Raw genomic sequence first — 16,293 nt, forward strand, 5'->3', positions numbered from 1 at the left:
GTGCCATGATGTAACAAAGACATTAAAGTGTTGGAGTGTCCAAAGGAGGCCACAAGGGTGGTGAAGGGTGAGGGAATCCCTATGAGGGGCAGCTGAGGTCTCTTGGTCTGCTCAGCCTGGAGGAGACTGAGGGGAGACCCCACTGCAGTTACAGCTTCCTGTGAGGGTACAGGAGGGGCAGGCACTGAGCTCTGCTCCGTGGTGGCAGTGACAGGACTGAGGGAATGGCCTGAAATTGTGGGAGGTTTAGGCTGAATATTAGAGAACGACTCTTCATCCAGAGGGTGGCTGGGCACTGGAACAGACTCCCCAGAGAAATGGTCACAGCACCAAGCCTGACAGAGTTCAGGCAGCATTTGGACAATGCTTCTGGACACATGTGTGACTTTTTGGTGTGGTCCTGTGCAGGGCCAGGAGTTGGACTTAGTGATCCCTGTGGGTCCCTTCCAGCTCAGAATATTCTGTGGTTCTTGCCTGCTTTCTTTTTATTTTTTTTTTTTTTTTGTTAAAACATTTTGTTCTTGTAGCAGCTACTATATCAATAATCTCTTAATCCCGTATAGTGTTCACTATGTTTTCTTTTTGGTTTTATCACATTAACCGGTGTGCTTTGTTGTGTTACTGTGTACATAAGTTTTACAAATAGTGTATTTGGAATAATGAATTTTAAGAATGCTGTGAAGATAATCCACTACTTCAGTTTTTCTTATCAAGGAGAACATTCTGTAATGTTGGGGTGACTTTTGTGTATACTGTTTAGCAGCTATACTTTGTTGGACTTGAATAGTGAGACGTTCTTTGCAAAATTAGGCTATTACTTTGATTATTTATTGATTAATATATACAGGCCTGTGATCTCACTTTCAGGTCTCTGGAATGTCAGTATTGTAGTTTTTAAAGGCCTATTTGAAGTGCAGCTGACATTTAAGACAAATGCATGTAAACTGGCTTTTGGATTCTTCTCTAAGCACTTCCCTCCTGTATCCCTTAACCCAGAGCTATGCCATTGGGGGTGGTTTTTGGGTTTTTTGGTGGTGTTTTTTTGTTTTGGTTTTTTTTTGTTTGTTTGTTTGTTTTTTGGTTTTTTTGGGGTTTTTTTGTTTTTTGTTTTGTTTTTTTTGTGTAGGAGGGAGATGGTTAAGGGAGGAGTTGGGTTGGTTTTTTGCTTTTGGTTTTTTGGGTGTGGTTTGGTTTGGTTTTTAGGAATTTTTGGCATTTTGGTTTATTTTGGGTTTTTGTTGCTGTTTCTGCTTGGTTTTTCTGATGAGAAAATAAATGTGTGATTGCATATCAAATGTGTGGAGAATTGTGACTTTGTAAAGACTTCTGTTTTGCTTGTTGTTTTTTTTTCCTGTTGGCATTAATATTGTGTTGTATCCTGTATCTAGTTTTCCTACAGCACTCTTGCTGTCAGTACCTATACCAGTACTTTATTTGGAAGGTTATTCAATATTCTAATGTCTTTATGTGGCTGCATTTATTATTAGAGAAAGGTTCTACTTTGTATTGTTCATGTCAGTTATTCATGGTACAGTGTTCCCTCCTTACATGTTAATTTTAGACAATTACCACCTGCTCCTCAGCTTTTTCCAGTGCCACTGACACCTCCTCAGCCTGCTGGCACAGCTGTGCCATCCTTTCCTTGGAAGCTTCTTCAAGTCTTCAACCAAATTTCTTCTGCTTGATGAGGTGGCAGGACAGCCCTGTGGGCAGTGCCCCATCGCTCTTCCCTGGCTGCAGCCTTTTCTGTCTTTAATGACACTGATAGCATTTTTTAAGGTGTACAGTTATTGCTGCATGTGCCAGAATGTGTCATTCCCTTTCATTTTTACCATCCTCAGCTGTCTTAAGTGTGGTGTGTCACCCCAAAAACCAGGGCAGGCCTCTTCCAGTGTGAAACACCACTCACATCTGAGTCCTCTGATGATCTCCTGTGTTCCAAATACTTCCACAAATGGTGGAGTCTGGCAGTCATTTTCCTAAGTGGCACAGCATCCCTTGAGTAAAAGGGGCTGGCTTGGGCTGCTGTCACTCTATGTTACTGGGTATGGCTGGAATTCTCAAACACCCAGGTGTTATCCTGGCTTCCTTAAGGGCTCATGTTGCAGTTGCTTTCTATAAGACATTTATGTTGGGGGGGCACCACATTTTATTATGACTGAGTCATTTGGGGCATTCTGGAGCTGCCACCTCTTCATCATGCAGGTAGCAGAGCACAGAGCCCACAGTGCCTGGGCTAAAGGTTGGAATAAGGAGACCAGGCTGACACTGACTCAGCTTTTTCCCCCTCACTTGTGTAGCAAGCCTTACATTATGGCTTTGAACAGCTGCATGAACTGTTAATGGTGTGAATCCATTGGGAAAAGGGCACCAATGCCATTGAGTATAATGGCTAAATTGTCAGTATATGTTTCTCAGTATTTAGAATTTTGTTTTGCCTACCAGTGGTATATATGTATTATATCCTTGGTATAATATATAATTATTTCTCAGTGTAAATAGTGCTGTAGTCTAGCAGAATGTAGTTTTAGTTTTTAGTGACAGCTGGAACTGTCTTAAGTGAAATAAACTGCCAAGGTAAATATGTTTTTGCTTAATGACTTTATTTTAGAAAAGATCATCACAGGAACTTTATCAGAGTAGTTAAATAAGTGCCTGACTCTAAAAAAAGAGAAGTTTAATTGAAATGAGACCAGTATTAATAGGAACTTCTGTAACTGGTAGGCTGGATTTGTGCTGATGACCTTACCAGTCCTTTATGGAATCTTGGTCCTGGATTTGTGCCATGTAGTTGCTATAAAGCACTATAAAAACTTTTTCTTTTTTGAAATGCATAATCCAAACAGGTTTTCTACTTCAGAATTCTTTTGTCTAGTTCTAAACCCAAACTTGAGAGCAACATCATGCAGTTACAGTGTTTGCACTGTTTATGCCTCTGAACCTTTCTAATTAAAGCAAAATATGTGGGCTGGAATCTCAAACTGATGTAAATCAGTAGAGCTTCATTAACTTCTGTGGAGCTATGCTTCTTAATTTCAATATTAGTTTTTCAGCAAAAATGTGGTTAGGAAATGAGAGTTAAAGGGAACCAAATTGAAATGAGTTTTACTCTAATTTATGTCTGCAAAGTGCAAATACGTTAAAATCCCCATGTCGACAAAAAAAAAATCTGTACAATTATTTTGCTCACTGAACCATTTAAGCTGTTGATTTATCTGCAGACGTATTTCAAAGTCTTCCAACTGTTAAATTTAGGAAGAAAAAAAAGCAAATTGATAAAAACAAGCTGTTACTTGGTTAGCTGCCCAGTCTTGTATTAAACCACAATATATGCTTTCACTGTGAGAATGGGAAGAGGTTTTTCTAGGGGATGGAACAACTGGTGGAAATCAAACTGGTACATATCATTCCCAACTGTGGCATTAATCACACCATGCAGTTGGGGAAATCATGTTCTATCATTCAGCTTGTGTCTTCACTGCAAAATTAATTTGAATGTTCTGTCTCAAATTAGTTTAACATCAATGAGGAAAAACTGCACTGGAAAATAATGCAAGAGCTTCACACAGTGATTGAATGACTGCAGTGCTGGTGTTAGTGGCTGATGAGAGGTGCTGAAGTAAGCAGTAACTAGTGCTTTCTGACAGACTAGCCAGCTGGAATCAAAGCACTGCCACGCTCAAGTTAAGGATTTAAAAAAGGCATAATCCATTATTAACCAAAAATGAGTTTATCAGGCCTTTCTCTTTTACAGACCAGGTGCATGATTTTATGCCCAGTATTTGCTGCTTTTCAAGTACCAGAAGAAGCATTTTCACAGAACAGTAGACTAGAAAAGTGGTACTCCTCTGGTAGCATCCTTTGGTGTTTGCAAACCCTTGATGGCAGGTAAATTGAAATACACAAACAGGTCACTTATCTTGCTGTCTTCAACAGCTACATTGTGCCAGGCTGTTGAAGGGAGTTACAATGACACTATTAACTAAAGTTAATAGATTTAGTAGTCCAAAATGGGCATATAAAGAATTCTTGAAATGCTAGGTCTGACTTTCTGGGCAGATGAGATATAATTGATCAGATCAACAGTTTAAAGCTCTGCTTGCCTTACATCAGGTGAAAGCAGATGAAGTTTGTGGTGAGGCTGTGCTGTCTTTAAGCACTCACTGTCCTAGTCCCCATTTCTTCATTTTCTGACCACTCTTTCAGCCACCTTCTGCTTCTGCAGCCATATTCTATCACATTTCTTTTTATGACTGTCTCTGTTTTCTGGTGCACAGCAGGAATACAAGGAGCCAACTTATTTGTGCATGTTGGGTTTTTTTGCTGCTTTGAGGAAAATTTAGATAGATACATATAGAGAGAATATGAAAAGAATATGTATATGTATATATATATATATATGTTCTATGAATTTCTAACACATTAGGAAGGTGGGGTTTCCTCTTCAGTTCATCTGAACTAGTACTAAGAGAGCCAAAACTATTTTCTGAACCACATGATGTACTGAGATGAAGATGATACAAGCTCATTTTAAGACAGAAGAGCAGTGCAGTGTTGTTCCTACATGGGCAGAAGTGAAAGCAGTCTCCATGTTTTGCAGCTGTATATTTAGGCTCCTTGAATGGCACTGCAGAGTGTAAAGTGGGTAACACAGGAGTCTTGCCTCATCTTGACAAGACTCAAAAACATCCTTTGAATGAGCAATTTCTACATGTGTTTTGTGGGCACTAGCTTGGTGTGACATTTAAGAAAATTTTGGATGGCATTCTGAGAGGTTTTTTAATTTCATGTATATGGTTTCAAAAAGTGCTTTCTAGTACATGGCCTAAATATGTGCTACTGTTTGATATCATTAGATGAGTATGTAATTTTCCTATTGCTCCTCTTGTTGAGAATCTGGTGCATATACTTGATTGATTTTTTTTCTGCCTTCCTTAGCTTTGAGATGCTGATTCTTCTCCTACCATGTTCTGAGACTCTATAATTCCCTGTCTTTATTTTTGTAGCTACCTCAGTGGTATTTACAAACAGTGATTGTTTCCCATGGTGCCTTTCTGATGGTCCAGGTAAATGTACCATTCTTGCTTCTCAAGGCTGGACAATACAGTTTAGTGCTTGCTAAGCCATTTGTGAGCATCCATCAGGTACAAATATATTTTTCATGTGTTGGTTTGGGATTTTCTGCAGAATGGCACCTCATAATCTGTATGCAGACTGAGCAGTAAACTGGTGCAGAGTAAGCTGGAGAGAACTCATCAATTTCTTGTTAGGCAGTGATGTTTGGAAAGAAATTAAAATCTGCTAGCACTCTCAATTGTCTGCACTATTGATGGCTGCTTTGGCATGAGAAGCACATGAATGCAGTACATGCACTCAGGGTAGTGACAGTGGGATGCCTGGTTTTACAAAGCAACACACCAGACTTGCAGCTTGAGAATTTTTGCAGAAATAGAGAAATACCTGAGTTCAAGGAGCTATTTGTAGTACAGAAGCAGTGAAGCAGGAGCTCCAGCTATGACCTATATATCCAGGCTTCCAGCTGGGCTTGTGCCATATGAGCTGAAGCTCCTGTGGCAGTAGTTCCCCTGTTAATGGTATCTGAGCTGGCTGGATTAAAGAGAAACGTGTGTTGTGTCTTTCTTCTGCGCTTAACTTCTAAGGTCTAAAAAAAGCCAGATCAGTCATGACTGGGCTGTGACATTGTTAAATTGATGTACCTTTTCCCCCCTTATTTCCTTCCTTTTGCCTGTTTCACACCAGTGGCTTTTGGCCTTGTATTCTGCTTTGTGTAGCATTGCTCTAAGTAGAGTCTCTCTCTCCTTCTTTCTGTGAAATGGTATGAGCTTCATTGCAACATTTTTTTACAGATACTAAATAGCCATGGAATAGCTGTGATTGAAGACAGCGTGAGAAGGACTGCAATTTCAGATTGTGAAATTATTGTAATGTTGATCTTACTGCTTTCCAACAGTGGATTCTCCTGCTGTTTGCCTCTCTTCTACATCAGGATTGCTTTTATTCTGGAGTAATTACTATGCATTTAGGAGATAAATGAGTTTCCCTCCCTCAAATCTCCAGTGCTGCTTAATAGGCTACTGGTATGTGGAAGTCTCCAGATCTTCTAAGAAGCTGGTTTTTATTTATCAGATTTCATTTCAAATGTGAGGATATTGAAGTATGTAGTAGAGGCTAGAACTTTTTTAAAAGAGATTGTGCTTGAAGTACTGCAGTGCTGTTTACAGCTTCTTCTTGAGTTTCTAAACTAGTGAGGAAATGCTCCAAGGGATGTTGTTTGGGGAGGACTTTTCAAATCTGCCATTGGAAAAATTATTTATGCAGTAAATGAATTGTGACATAGGAGCTGGAGGGTTGAATCTTAGCTGCCTTGGATGGGATTACTTATGTGGAAAAGGTGAAGAAGATTGTTTGTCTGTGGCATAAGAAAATTATTGATGTCATTTTTTATTATTGAGCAGAAACTGCAAGCTGGAATGTTCATGTATTTGTGACTTGGAGCTAAAGTATCTGAACTGAGAAGTAATGCTAGTAATCCCACATGCTCAAAAAGTGTAAACCTGGCCCCACAGAATTGTGCTGTTTGTTTAAAAGATGAACAACAGATCTGGGTCTCTTTTTTGTCTGTCTTCTGCTTTTTGTAAATCTTTTAGATTTTTTAGACTTGTGCTCTCTTCTACAAACACAAAGGCTAGAAGCAAATTTTTTTGTTTTAAGTGAAAGCTGATGTTCTTATATAATTCCATTATTTCAGGGCCATGGTTACAGAAAAATCAAAAAAACCAAATATTATATATTTTACAAAGAATGAGACATGGCTTTACCACATAAGCATGGCTCACATGGAAAAACTGTTGTGCTTCTGATTTCCATATGAAAATGAGTCTTTCAAAGCACCGAGGGGTACATAGAACCAAAAATTATACAGACTTCAAAGCCTGACTTCAGCCAGAGGTTTTTAACACTGTTGGAGGGGTTTTTTTGAGAGTTAAGTTAGTGCAACTTAAAATAGTTTTTCAAAATTCAACTTCTTTCCAAGATAAAAGCAAACTTTGGAGAATTAACCAGAAGATCACAGCTTGTGGCATCAACAATCTGATTTTTTTTAAAGGGCTGGGTAGGGCATCTGAGTTCCATGAAAATGTTAGCTTGCCTTTAGTGAACTCTCTTGGCTATTCTGACATCAGTAAGGTCACTCTGCCTTATTGTAGCTTCTTTGAATTTTACCTGTTTTCTCTTGGTTAAAGGAGTTTTTTGGACAAAGTACAGGAAAACTCACTGTTGGAAACAAACCTGAATTGGCAGGGGTGGAATAGATGTTTGAGTTAGGTATTTTTACAACTGCTTTCCATAATTTTCCTTCTATATCTAAAAAGAGAAGCTTCTAAGAAAGAGAGGTTTAAACAATGCCCATGCCTGACTTCATTGTATGTCTTTATCTGGCCTGAGTAGGCCTGGTGTAAAGTCTGCTGTTGCTCTGCTATCTCATGACCATTTGATTCTAGAAAAGTAATTTGTTTAACTTAATCTTAGGCTGGTAGAATCTTAGCCATGTATGGTTTTTGTACTGTTTCAACTTGAAGAATATCACAATTTTCCTAGATGGTTAAAATCCCTGCTTGATGTGGTATATTTTAAGTATTAAATTTCGTTTCCTTTTCTATGCATTTTGGGGGAAAAGAATAGTGTGTGCCAATACAGCTGCTTTTAAATGAGCCATGCTGAAGCTTTTACTGAAGTAGAAGGGATTCAAAAGCTTATTATTATGCATTAACTGAACTGAAGGCACAATAGCACAGTTTCATTTAAAGTGCACTTCTGTTTTGAATGATAGCTGCTGTGGCAGCTCTTGTGGTGGCTTAATTCTTTCTTCTCAGTGTTTTCTGCATGTGATCTGTTCAGTTTTCAAGTAACCTGGTAGCTTTTCTGGCTACCAGTAGTTCAAACTTAATCTATGGTCTGGCTTGGATCCAGTCAATTTTGCCAGTCATTTTGCCATTTGAATGTGACTGTCACTTCTATGGAGGATGTAGGTAATAGCCTCATATTCTGGGAAACTGAGGTCTGTCTCCAACATGTGTATGGAGGTAGTAATCACCCAATTTTATTCACTGAAGAGAGGTGGGTAGAAGGAACTTGGTTGTACAAAAAAGTACTTTTGTAGTCATTTTGCAGGCAGAGATGTTCATGGGACAAGATCAGTGATATTTTATAAGGAAAGAGGTTATTTCCTGTCACTTCATTTATATCCATTCTTAAATGTAATCATCTTCCTTATTAGCTGTGCCACAGTAGCCAGTTTTTACTTTTTGAAGGGCAGTTTTGATCCCATTGTTCATGTGGCATCAACGGAATAATGTTGGAATGGACTAATAATGCATCCCTGTGCCAAAGGAGGTCTTCACATTTTCAGAAAAGATTTCTACCTTTAAGCAAATGCACTTTACTGATCCCTCTTGCTTGCATATTCAAACAGCACAAGGAGGATTTTCTTCCTGCTATGAAATTCTGTAGTGTGGGAAAATCTGCCAAGGGCAGCTCTGTGGTGGTTGTTCCTTGTATCTTACCTGCTGACAGAGTAACTTTTAGAGCCAAGGAAGAGGCAGTGATCTGCTCTGATTGTCAAGCTATTCATTAGACATAATACAACAGTATATATAAGAGCAGCTCCAGTGCATACTCAGTAAAAAACCTTGGGAGTTAACACCCATTGTGTGTAAAAGTGTCCTTTTGTGCCAAATGGAGTGGGTCATTCAAAAGGGGTTCACCAGTCCACAGTGTCTTAAAATTACATTATACCTTTTGTAATCTTTGTAGTGAAGTGCTCCAACTTGTCTGGTTGATTTTAAAGCCCATTGTTACAGCAATCAGATTGTCATTTTCCCCCAGCAATACAGTTTATGAGTAGACCTGCACTGAAATCCCCTTGAAGATGCTGTTGGCTGTCAGACAATGCAGCCTCTTCTTGGTGTTATTGTGAAGTGGATAAGCTGAGGTTTTTAAGTGATTAGGCTGAACAATTAGCATGAATACTTTGCATCCTTTAGTTCTGGAAGAGATTTTTTTTTTTTTCTGACTGGGAGTAAAAAAAAAAAATTCGAAACAAGATCTCCTCGAGCTTGCACTGAGGATACCAAAACTTCATAGTATGATGTTTGATTCTCCAGCTTGTTTGCAGCTGGAAGTCTTGCCTGTGTAAAACATAAGGAAGAGTCTTTTCTGTAGGATGAAAAGCTGCCTGACCTTTTAATAACTGTACTTTTTATGTGAGTCACAGTATTGGTTGTTAATCCAGTCATTATCCTTTTTCTAAAAGGTGGTAATCTTGCTAGGGACATCACTTCTTATCTGTATTTTAAAAGGACACAGCCAAAGTGAGTCCAAAACCCAGCACAGCCAGAGAGCTCTCTCCTTCAAATGAAACAAGATGCTGTAGATCATAGGAACTATAGACTTTCAGGAAGCAAAAATATCAAATATATGAAGCTCAGAATGGAAAACTAGATGAAAATTGCATGTGGAAGACACAATTATTTACTGGTAACTGATATCTGTAGTTATTTCATAGAAGAGTAAAGAGGTAGTACAATTTAAACCATTCGGGTCATTCCACTGTGTTTATTCAGTCCTGAGAACTAGAATTAAAAAGCACAAATGACATGTCATATCTGCTGCACCTGTGCAGGACCCTGGCAGTGTTTGAACTGTTTTGCCAGCTTTGGCTCAGAGTAGTGTAAACAGAGCTGAGGCAGTGTGAGTCAGTAAGTGAAAAAGGGGAGAAGGTGAAAATTATTTTAGTATCCTGGTCTGGGAATCTGATGTGTAAAATAAAAGGGTTGGTGACCATAGGTGGTGTTTGGAAGAATACACACGTGCTTTGTGGAAAACCAGTGTCCTAGTAAGAGAAGATGCTAGAAGAGTTCAGAAATTGTGTGAATGGTCCGGAGGCAAGGGAGCAAAAAGCAAACAAAACATGATTCCAAACCTTTGGAACCTCTTAAAGTTACTTTGAGGACATTAAAACCATTAAAACAGAGGTTGACACATTAAACTCTCCTCTCTGGTATGTGGATGCATCTTTGTGTTGCAGTACTTGTGTATTCTTGTGTCATCACTGAGTCCTTAGATCAGGAAATGGGATTTCACCATGCCTTTTAATTTTTTGGTTGATAGATAATTCTTAATGTGTTTTTTCATTGTTTGACATTGACTTAATGAGTGAAAATATTTTTTTTTTATAAGCAAGAAAAGAAACTCAGTGTAAGTCTAGGATTTAATAAGGTATTAATTCCACTTTTTATGGTAGCTAATCCAGTTTTGTGTAGATATTTTCATAACTTCATACTGAGGAAAGAGAAGTTTCATGGTTATTTCATAAATAATACCATCCTATATTAATTGGATTTCATGGTTGAGAGTTGAGTCAGTTATTTCCTTTATAAGCTGCCACTTTTCTATTGCGCATCTAATTGCACTTGGGAGTCCTCTTTTGGTTGAGCAATGCAAATTGAATTAATATACCAGAGAGATGAAATTTGTTCATCATTCTGCAGTTTATGAGGTGAGGGCTATGGAGGAGGATGCTTAGTTGCCTCCTGCCAGATGGTACTTTGCCTGCAAATAGAAAGTTTGATCTTTGGCATCACACAGTTTTACATGGAGGCACAAATGCTTCTCAGAGGAGCTGGGTGGTGTTTCAAATAATTTCATTGCACTTCATTTGGATTGTTGTTATTGTTGCCTTATTGTTGCTCAGGTAGTATAATCCATGAGACAAGTTTACTAAAGAGTTACCTCTACAGAACATCCTTGCAGAATTTTTCAGATGAATGTGTATTTCTTTGAATAACCCATTCCTGATTTGTGTAAGACTGCTGCCTAGGGTTAGTATCCAGCAGAAGCTGAACTGAGCATGAGAGAAAATCCACAGGTCATCCTGCTACAGAAAACTGGAAACAGCTGTCTAATGGGAATGGGAGCTTAAAACTTGATAATTCCTACTTTTTCCAGAGGGCATCCAACATGATCAGTGAAATGTTTTTTATTTCTTCTTTTGTCCTTTTAGGATTTATATTGCTGAGTGTACCATTTTTCTTTGCTGACAACTTGGAGTTAAGGGCCTGTTAGCTTGTGAAAAAAAATATTTAATGTGTTATGGCACATTTATGATTTTTAAATGACTACTCAAATCCATTACATATAATTTAGGAAGTATTATTAAAATGGAGGACTTTCATATGACACATTTTACATTTGAGTAAACTAGTTTCACTGTGATGGTGAAGATCTTCGGGTTTGACTTTGTTCCTGGTAATAATACTACATTACATAACTAAAATCAATACTTTTCTGTGAGCAAAAGGTACCTGCTATTCTTTTTTTTTCAAGTACACAATTGCCAGCACAATATTTACAGTGCACAGGTTGTGCAAGAGGATCAGCTGTGTGTATTGTGTCATTCCCTGAGACTGAGGTCACCACTGTCCTGAGACTGAGCCACTTCAGCACCTGAGGTAATAGGTGAAAAAAGGCAGGGGACTGGCTCTTTTGACATGCATGGTAAAAAGAATATGGGAAGATGCTTTCAAAGTTGCTAACCATCTTCCTGTAAAAATCTACCCAGTGCACGGATTTTGAAGAGCAGTATGGGCTAAAGTCATAAATGTTTTAAAAGCAACAGTAGTTCTAAGACATCCTATTCATTGCAACTTAGCTGATACAGGACCTTTGCAATCAGGGAGGTGTTGGAAGGAGTGATGATTTTCTGGCTTTCAATCAAATCTTGCAGCAGATTAGTACAGAATTATAAATTAGTGCAGTTTGCAGTACCATGAAGTCTGTTGAAAATTCAACTTCTGTCACACAAACTGTTGACATTTTGCTGCTGACACCAGGTATTGATGCATGCATTTACTGACAGGTGCAAAGAAGCTCACTTCTGCACACAGTGATGAGTTTGTTCACTGGCACTGAGGCACAATTACATGTGTATGAACACAACACCAAGCCTGGGGAAGATGAGGATCTGGAATGTGAGAAGGGAATTGCACACAAGCGGAAATACACTGAACTGCAGAGGTGCTTAAAGCTGTTTGCAGTGCTTAAACAAATGCCACAAACTTTAAATATTCAAGCTGTCTTGTGACTGTGCTCATTCAAGGGATAAAAGGGGAAGTATATATTTCTGTCTTCTATCTATCCTTCATCCCCTTACACATCCATTCTGGGCGAGTCTGATGATCAGCAGCCCCTGAGTGCCAGGGTGAAGGGGTTGGCATTGCACTCTGTAGCTCTAATGGGTCCTGAAGGGAAAGAGGAGCAAGATGTAGGGATTAAAAGGGGCAGTGAGCTTTTGTGTGCATCATGTGCCTAACCCCCTTCCTGCAAAGGCAGAGCTGATTGCACATACCCTTCAAAAATCTACAGATCCATTTTCCCTGTGAGGAAAAATATGTAAGAGTTGTAGCTGTCTTGAATGCTTAGCGGGTGTTAAGACTTGGCATGTTTGTTGTGAGTAAATCAACTGCTAATAAGGTGAAGAAATCACATGTCAAGGCAGGTTATAAAACCACAGATCCACGTGGTTGAGGTGGTTGTCAGGCTTAGGGGATTCTGAAACTTAACTTCATTGGCAGCCTGCCTGTCGGAGTATGGGCAGGGCATGTGGGAACAATGCTCTCACGGTAGCAGAGTTAATCCTCTGACAGCCTGGCAGGGCAGGTGTCAGCAGCATGCTGGGGTTGCCCCAGCTGCTTCTGCCAGCTCTTTGCTCCAGAGCCATGTGGCTCAGAGCTTATGCTGTGCAGCTGCTCCTGTGGTCTGTTCTGAGCCATGCTCTTTGCATGCCTTGTACAGCTCTTTAGCCACAGACAGCTCAGCCAGAGCTCTTTATCAAAGATGAATCATCCTTTCTGTCATGCTGTAATCAAGGATTTTTTTAATGTCCATGACTCAGAGGAAAAGGTGGTGTCCCCTCCAAGTCATAACTGGATAAGGTGCTTTTGTTTCCCCCCCTCATTTAATGATTGAAGAGAGGGAGCAAACCACAGAATTATTTCAGGCAATTTCAGTATAGACTTGGCTTTCTTGGTGCCCTCTCTTCCCCCTGAGATCTGTGCTGGATAAGATGAGCTGCAGGACCCATGCGTTTGCAACAGTACCAGCAGGATAAATATTTCTGTATTTCTATCTGGTTTTAAGATGATGGGTGTATGTTCCCCTCCTTTTTTTGGCAAAGGTTAGCTCCATTAGATGTACTGCTCTTCATTTCATCTCCTTCTCCCATCTGTTCTGTCTCTTTTCAGTAGAAACCAAGGAGATGTAGCTCCCACTCAGGCAGCCAGATAACTCCATCTCCCATACATGAGAAAATATCTCTGTGTGAAACAGAGCAGTGCCTTGCTGTGCACACATCAGATTGTACCACGAGGGCAGACTGCTCTCTCAAACTCTGATAATGTCATATTCCCTCTGTCAGCTTATACAGATGAGGGAATGCCACTGCCCCCTTCAGTTAAGTGTTGTTGAATTCCCAGGGCTGGAATAGGACCCAGGGGAATTCAAACAGCTTTTTCCTGAGAAACCAGGTTATCACAGCAGTAGGTAAGAAAAATAAATGGTTTGAAATATTAAAGCTGTGATACAGCTAGTAAATAAAGAACATTGCATGTAGATAAGGTATACAGAATTTATACATTACTGTTAGACCAAACCTATGATTGTTTGGATAATAAAGCCATAAAGTCAGCAAATGTTTATACAGTAAATCTCCATACTTGGAGACATACCTTGGAACTCGCTGGTAGGTGGCCATTTCATTAAGGAAGAAATCTTGCAGACCAATCTCCAGAGCTTTGTTTAATTTCCCTGACTTTTAAAGAAGATTTTGAATTGCCTCATTGTGAGAAAAACTGCATACCATGAGTTCTTTGTAGAGAGGAGCATTATCTTTGAGAAAAGCTGTCTTCATGTTAATTCATGCTATATTACCTCTGTAAGACAAGCAGGTATTTATTACAAGCAGTTATTTATTACTAATGCTGTTATCACCAGAATATACTGTTATTGCTGTCTATGAAGCAAGGCAGTTTGCAGTGAAGCTGCTTTGCTTTTGTTTTGTGACTAGATGCCTACAGTCTTTTTTATTTTCTGGCTCATACCTTTGATGTCCTCTGGACTTCTGATTTCCTATTTGGTATTAACTTCAGATAAGTGAAGTCACCTTAGAAAGATTAGAAAAATAGTGATTTTTATTCATGCTTCTTAAAACTTTGGTTTATACTAACCTAACCATTTTTAACACTATACTGTGAAATATTGTACAGTCATCTGAATGAGATTACCAGGTAGGTACTAGCTTCCCTGATGACACATTCAGTTTGCCAAGTTAGGGGACAGGGATGTATTCCTTCTGCCATATGGTGGCAGAAAGGGGATGGTAGTTCTGGCACAAACACCTGTGGTGGGAGCTGTACACCTTTGCATCCAGTTATGTGAAGAGATCTGCCTTGTGCAGGATCCTGTTGTCATTGCTCAAGACTCAGGCCAGGGCTCTGTTCTGTGCTGTCCCGTGTGTGTTCTCACAGCCACAGCTGGAATGGAGGAGAAAAATGACAAGATGAGGTTTGGAATGTGCCAAGTAATGTGTGTGTCCTGAATGCATCCATGTGGGCATGGTATTTTAACCAGTGATGTGGAAACAACCATACAGTGTAAGATGCCAGCAGCTGGAGATCTGGGTCTTTTCTCCCATAGGAGAAGTTTCCTTAATGCTTTTTTAGTTACTAATCACTTCAGATAGTATTAATTCTTAATAGGCAGTATTTATTTTAAAAACTCCTGCCTTGTGTGCTTATTAATTTTTTACCATAAATTATTTAATGTAGTAGGGAATAACTTCTCTTAAAAATTTTGCTTTTCTCAGCTAATGTAATTGACAAAAAGTTCTTAAAGCTGATGGTATTTCAGTATTATTCCAGAAGAGTACTCCATTCTCATGGAGGGAATGATATTACATGGAGGGAATGGTATTTTTTTTATAGTAGATATTACTATATTACTATATATAGGAACCTACTTGGCTGTTACATACATATATGCTTCTGTTGCCATCTTAAAATGTTCATAAAACATATAGAATAGATTAAAGCATTGCAGATTGCTGCATCTTGACCAATAGTTTGTGAATTATCCTGTACTGTGTTCCTGTAAGAGTGTTGATTGTTATTACACAGTGTCTCAAAACTACAGAGCACTAAAGAAATTCTGAAGTGGCAAGCTGTAATGTAATACATCAGAAGGCACTTATGTTTGGTCATATGTTTCTACAGATGCTTCCTTATTTTTCAGTCTTTCATTTATACATGCTGTACATTTTTTTTTTTAAAGTATGTTTTTCTTTCAGCTATTAATGAGTTTCCTGAAGATATATTTACTAATAAAGAACGTCAGCAAGGAGGAATTCTGCTTCATATAATTGCTGTAAGTCTTTCCCTATTGTGCTTCATCTTTGTTTTTCCTTTTATGTTACTTTTTCTATTTTTATTTTTATACAAGATATTAATCATCATAGTGACCTTACTAAGTAGAGTTCTGTATATATAAGCAAATTCCTAATACTTTGAGTATTCCTAATATGTCTATATGAGTACAATTTCTTAAAAGGTCCTTGGGGACCTGTAGAGTGTTGAACTTGGTATTGTTGGATTAAGAGTTGAACTTGATGATCTTAAGGGTCTTTTCCAACCTAGAACCTTTGTGATTCTATTACTCTATTTTCTATGACTTAAGAAAATGATACAAGTTGAATTTGCAGCACCTATTCATTTATTCTCTTGGAGATTAAAATCCTGCCAGAATGGATCACATGACTTGTATTTCATGTTGTAGAGACACACTTTGGGATTCCTTCATTGATGACATTGAGCATGATGTGGGAGTTTCTTGAGTCTCTTTTCTTTTGTGCCTCTATGCAATGAATGCCATTATAGTTTTAAAAACTCCAAACCAATCCTGAATAAATATAGAAAATATCATGTGGAGTTTTATTTCCCATTGTATTAAAAACAAACCAAGTGAGGCCTGCAGGCTCCAGTTTTTCATTCCCAGCCCATGGAAGGTAAAGTCTAAAGCAGTTGTGTTTGATGGACAGCAGCAGGAAAAAATCCCCTGCATGGGCACAGCACATAAAGCTGCACAAGACAGTGGGAGAATCACATGCATGCAGGGAACCAGATCATCCCTAAGTGTTTTGGTGCAGTGATCCATGGCCAGGGTGCA

At 38.8% G+C, this 16,293-nt stretch overlaps 1 protein-coding gene across 3 annotated transcripts in view; it reads left to right on the forward strand.

Annotated features, from left to right (window-relative positions):
- Positions 1–16,293, forward strand: part of SLC24A4 (solute carrier family 24 member 4) — an 88,527-nt gene that overhangs the window by 36,631 nt on the left and 35,603 nt on the right. For all 3 annotated transcript variants that reach the window (XM_079308354.1, XM_079308355.1, XM_079308356.1), the window contains exon 3: positions 15,419–15,495. In XM_079308354.1, coding sequence (XP_079164480.1) covers positions 15,419–15,495 — 77 coding nt within the window. The remainder of the gene's footprint in view (positions 1–15,418; positions 15,496–16,293) is intronic.

The sequence above is a fragment of the Erithacus rubecula genome (assembly GCF_903797595.1).
Source record: "Erithacus rubecula genome assembly, chromosome: 6".
NCBI lineage: Eukaryota > Metazoa > Chordata > Aves > Passeriformes > Muscicapidae > Erithacus > Erithacus rubecula.